We start from the raw sequence: 5260 nt of genomic DNA on the forward strand, positions 1-5260 counted from the left end.
GTTCTAATCTAGGCTATAAATGGAGGGACTTTTTTATTATTATTTCCACACAACTCTATGGTATATTAATGACATAGTTAAATGTTGAAAATGAGTGGTATTCCCCTTTAAATAAAGCCTTTTGCATCAGTGCTTAGGATTTGTTTCTCACTAGAATGTCGCATCCTGAAGAGCACCCATTATTGCCTTGGAACAGTTTGGATTATCACTTTCATCCTTTTTGACCCAGTGCATAACTCCTGGTTTCTTTTTAATGACTTATTCACTTTGATCATGTTTTGCATTATATTAATTGTATGATTTGCAGTTTTGCACATGAAAGAAGACGCCACATTCAATTTGGTTCAAGGTTGTGGCAAGTGAGCCCACTTCAAGACATACCAGTCTACAGACCATAAACCTAACCTTAAAGAGGTACCATTTCTTCAGCTACACAATATCTTTAACCATTAAGCCCACTTTTATACTCTCCAAAATTGTGAAAATAGCCTACCTATACAACTACAAGCCCACAGCTCACTATATTGTGATAGTGAACTTGTTTGAGAAAGGTTTACTTTAGAAATGTCACCCTTGACATGCAAGTTTGAAAGTGTTCAATCTGGAATTGAATTATTCTCAATACGCCAACTCTGTCATTCTTCTGGTTATTCTGACAATAACCAGAATAAATTTGAGCTTTGAAACAAAATCTATTGAATATCAAATATGCTAGAGTCATCTAGATGAGTGTAGATTAGGAAACTATTAGTTCTTGCTCATATACAAAAAATACACAATCACAAAGATATATAATTTACAAATCAGTCAAATAGATTTATTTCTCACCTATGCCATAGATTTGCACAACGATGTTGGCTATGGCAAAAAAAGTTAAAAATTTTAAGCTTAAAAGAGCAGACAAATTCTCATAATTGGTCAATAAAGTTGCATAATAAAACTGCTGATTTTCTTTTCTTTTGTCCTAAAATATGGTTTGTGGTGACACACAAAGTCAATAATCAAGCAGACTGATAGCCTACAGAGCTCTGAATGGAGTGGGGAAGACGGTCTGTCACAATATACTGTACACCGTACTTGAAGCCTCATCTATGGGTGGTATCAGTGTTACCAATGCCCACAGAAAGAAACAGCATGGAGAAACAATTCTGCACCGAAAACAAAAACAAAGGAACAGCCATGAGTTTCCTCTGTGGTTACCTGAGTCGGGTGAGTGTGTGTGATGTCCGTTTCATGCAGTAGAGCTGTCATGAGTGTTCTCTTCGTTTGCTCTCCGGATTTTCCTCTGTTTCCTTTGTGAGTCCAATTCAAAGTCTGAGCCTTTATTATAGTCCTGCTTTCGCTTCCTGCTAGAATGCGCTCTCTCTCTTTGTTGTTCATCGCTGTCTTCGGAGCTGCTGTCGTCTTCCTTTCCCTTGTGCTTCTCGCTCTTCTTGTGTTTGTGTTTAGTCCTTTTACTCTTCTGCTTGCACTTGGAAGTCTTTGAATTGTCATCACTGCTGTCGCTATTCGTTTCTTTGAGTTTCCTTTGCCTTTTCTCCTCGTCCTCCTTTTTATTTTTCTTCTTTCTGGATGATTTTTTGGAACCTTTAGACTTTTCTATGCTGGAGGACTTGCACTTCTTGATTTTGCGATGACCATTCCTCTTTGTTTCACTTGACTCTTTTCTGCAAACACAAGACACAGATAGAGCTTTATCCCTGAACTATAATAATATGATGCAGTGGCAGTGCTACAGTCTATAATACAGAATACTTCAAGCCAGAGAAAAACAGCCTAATGAGAAGCTATGTTGATGGATCAATAATTCACCCAGCAACATCAAAATTCAACCAAAAATAGTTTAGCTAGTGGTGGACAGTAAAGACGTACATTTAATGTGTCTGTAATTTACTACTTGAGTATTTTTATACTTTTTTTTCTTCAAAGACATGGATTTGACTCAATACATTTCTAGGAAGGCTGTCAACTAACTTCTGAATTTGATAGGTAACCAAATACAGAGTACAATTTAGGCATTTAGCAGACACTTAATCCAGATGTACTTACAGTAAGCAAGAACAACACATGGTAATACATCAAATACATAAAGAATAGTCATCAAGAATCATAAGTAAGCTAAGAATCTAACATCCGTCTAACAGTAGAATACAGCGTCAAGTCTAGGGCAAGTGCTACGGGCTAAGATGGAGTCTTAAGAGGTAGGTTTTCAGACTACGGCGGAAGATTGGGAGTGAGTCTGCAGTTCTGATTACAACAGTTCATTCCATAGTTTTGGAGACAGAAGGGAGAAGAGTCTGGGATGTGCGAAGCGTTGTCCTGTTTTGGCTGATCTGAGCGCGGGGGGGGGGGGGGGGGGTGTTACTTTGTAGGGTCTGATCAAACTTTCAAGATATGGGGGAGCCATACTTTTTGCTGCTTTGAAGGCCAGCATCATTCAGAGTTTTGTACCCTGTGTGGGCAGCACCCGGGAGTCAGCAACCGGGAGCCAATGGAGGGAGGGGAGCAAACTAAACCGTTCAAGCCTGTGCTTCGTGACCGTATATAATATGCCACTGCCTTTGTTTTCAACCCAGATTGGTGGCTCTTAGACTACTGGCCAATCACAGCTTGGCTTTCCTAGAACTGCGGTGATGTTCCCTCTCCCTGTACTTTCCCTACCTCTCTCTATCCTTGCTACCCCTCTCGCTCTCTCTTATTCACGGAGAAAAACAACACAGTGGCCAAAATGTACGGACACATGATATTCACGGAGAAACAACAACATGGACATGTGGCGTTAGCGCTTAAATAAGTCCTTTCTTCTGATTGGATAAAATTGGAAACCCGTCCTGAACATGTATTTTATGTTCATTAAAGAGCTGGAGAGACAGGGAAACCCCTGTTACTAAATAAAACACCCTATACTATATTGATCATTGCTATAGGGCCTATAGATAACACTTAGATTAACAAATTAAATATCACTTACTAGATTAACTCAAGTACATTTTTGACTGAGCTAATTTCACTTGTAGTTGAGGAATATTTGACCAAGAGTATCGATCTATCCCTTTGACTCAAGTACTGGGGTTGATGCTTTCTCAACCACTGATTTTAACTTGATTTATTGTTTATATTTTCCACAGTGCAATCTCAACAACATTGTAATCAAGGGTCACTTCTTACCCATCACTTTTGAATTCCTCAGGATAAAGTTCCTTGAATCCACTATGTCCCCATCTGTTTTGTGAGAAATCAAATGAACTTGTCAGTTTCTCATCACATGGCACACTCACATCTGCCCAGTGATTCCCACCCAGAGCCCTGAACGTGGGAACAGTTAGTGTTTACCTGTCAGGATCATTGGCCTCAAATTCATATAGTTTGCGAGACCAGTACCGAGCCTCTCTTTCATCAACATGGCCTGATGTAGATTCTCTTCTTCCACTTTTGTTTCTAGATTCGGACACTCGATCACAGTGCATGCTCCCCCTGAAAACCAAATAACACCACTCAATATATTGATTGTTCTGTCATGTTCTACAAAGGTTCATGTTCCACTTGCCCAAAAAGTAAATTGTCCATTTTCTATGATGAAATGCTAGGTAGAATTTGAATAACCGTTCAACTGTGTGATAAAAAAATGTTTGTGTGATAGGAACTTTTATTTTACATTAACCACTTGAACCCTAATAGTAGATTGACTATTTTCAGCAAAGAGATTTGGTAGAGGGAGCAGATAAAGTATTGAGGTTTAAGTGGTTAACTGTCTGAAAATACACATCATCGGTGTTGGTGCCATCAAACAAGTCTATAATATAAAGCTATTAAAAAAGACAGAAAAACGTGGAAGACCCCTGGCCTTAATCATTACTGTTAATTTGTGCATACCTAATAGATTCTGTGGCTGGAAAATGTGTTGGCTGTTTCTCCCAATTTCTCTGTTTCCACATCTCTGATTCCTCCTGGATCTGCAATGGGTCACACAGTTGACAGTAGTATGTCAGCGAGTAGTCTCACACAAACATTACAACAACCCCCACCCCTCAGGCTCTCACACATCACCTTGTTGTGGGCGCCTGTATGGCGGATCACATTCCTGAGTAATATCTTTCCTATCGGCACTCCAGACATGGCAGCACCTGTTTACAGAGAAGATCAAAAGTTACAAACATCTGGTGCGAAAATAAAAACATCACAACCGCGTCCGCTTGTCCGAGTGTAGTTAATTATTCTACATACAATTCGCCTGAGTCGCTTCACCACTGAATAGCCGGGTATGCTAGTAGCTCATACAGGCTAACGGCTGGCGTTGACTAATGTACATAGAGCACCGAAGTCCTGACGTAACTCGCTCATCCCGACGATTCCCCTGGTTCACGGAAGTAGTTTCTCTATGGAGAATAACATGGGGTGATCTTAATATCGTCTACTATAAGCGTTGTGGTCCAAAAATAAACAAGCTGTCTCGGCGTTATTGTCAGGGAGGTGTCTCTGTATCGTTTGCAACAGTCAGTCACTCATATATGATACAGTCTGCTTCTAGCGAAAATCTAACTAATTCAGCAGCAGTAACATTAGCGTTTTCTCTCAGTCAGTTGATTCTTCATATCCATGTGAGTGAAGCGGCCGGGATGACATGTTTATTTTTCAAACACAGTTCTTATATGAATCAATCTAAAACTCCTCCTATGGTGATTTCAATGCAACTAAACAAATACATGAACCTGGGGACTGACGCCCTCTACTGAAAGTGACGTCAGACTTCGGTGCTCTATTATGGTCAATCCGACGGAATTATGCCATGATAAAACACAAATAGATTCCCGTATCCGTTCAGATTTGAATACCGTGCCTCAAAACTACTACTTACTTGGTTGAATTACTGGCCCGTGTGTATACAATTAATAATTATCACGTTATTCGCTAGCCCCAATATGTTCCCTGAGTACTACGCTCGTCACTCATTCTAGTTAATGGTTATTCGCCTGCTGTACGCGAGCTGGCGTACTGTACGTGTCGTGAAGTTGTTGTTGTGTTCTTTTTCTTTCTTGTCTTGAGTCTACTTCCGGTTCCGTTGACATTGCTCCGCCCATAAGGCGAGCTCTTATTGGCCAGTGCAGACTGCAGAGTAGTCGTTGGATGGATTCTATGTCAATAATGAGCTAAACCCTCGCGTCATCAGTCCAGATCTCAGAACTGAGTGTCAATCTCTTGGTAACGCCCCGCCTGCCTCTGATTGGCCTGGTATCGACCATAGAGTAGTAAAAGGATAGAG

General features: G+C 40.4%; 1 protein-coding gene across 1 annotated transcript; it reads right to left on the bottom strand.

Annotated features, from left to right (window-relative positions):
• Positions 1 to 792: 792 nt before the first annotated feature.
• nkapd1 (NKAP domain containing 1) lies at positions 793 to 5004 on the bottom strand. Its single transcript, XM_083773359.1, has 6 exons — positions 4856 to 5004; positions 4048 to 4124; positions 3874 to 3953; positions 3334 to 3474; positions 3169 to 3222; positions 793 to 1667 (listed from the first exon to the last, which is right to left on the bottom strand). The coding sequence occupies exons 2-6, from the start codon at positions 4114 to 4116 to the stop codon at positions 1232 to 1234; spliced, it is 780 nt and encodes a 259-aa protein (XP_083629485.1). The 5' UTR covers positions 4117 to 4124; positions 4856 to 5004; the 3' UTR covers positions 793 to 1231.
• Positions 5005 to 5260: the final 256 nt, after the last annotated feature.

This window comes from Protomyctophum parallelum, assembly GCF_964188405.1.
Source record: "Protomyctophum parallelum genome assembly, chromosome: 9".
Taxonomy (NCBI): domain Eukaryota; kingdom Metazoa; phylum Chordata; class Actinopteri; order Myctophiformes; family Myctophidae; genus Protomyctophum; species Protomyctophum parallelum.

Excerpts from the sequence above, each read along its gene's own strand:
- nkapd1 (XM_083773359.1), bottom strand. The coding sequence starts at position 4,116 with ATGTCTGGAGTGCCGATAGGAAAGATATTACTCAGGAATGTGATCCGC. Across the intron at positions 3,954-4,047 it reads ATACAGGCGCCCACAACAAG|ATCCAGGAGGAATCAGAGAT; the intron begins GTGATGTGTGAG and ends GACCCATTGCAG. Across the intron at positions 3,223-3,333 it reads GAGGCCAATGATCCTGACAG|ATGGGGACATAGTGGATTCA; the intron begins GTAAACACTAAC and ends CTCACAAAACAG.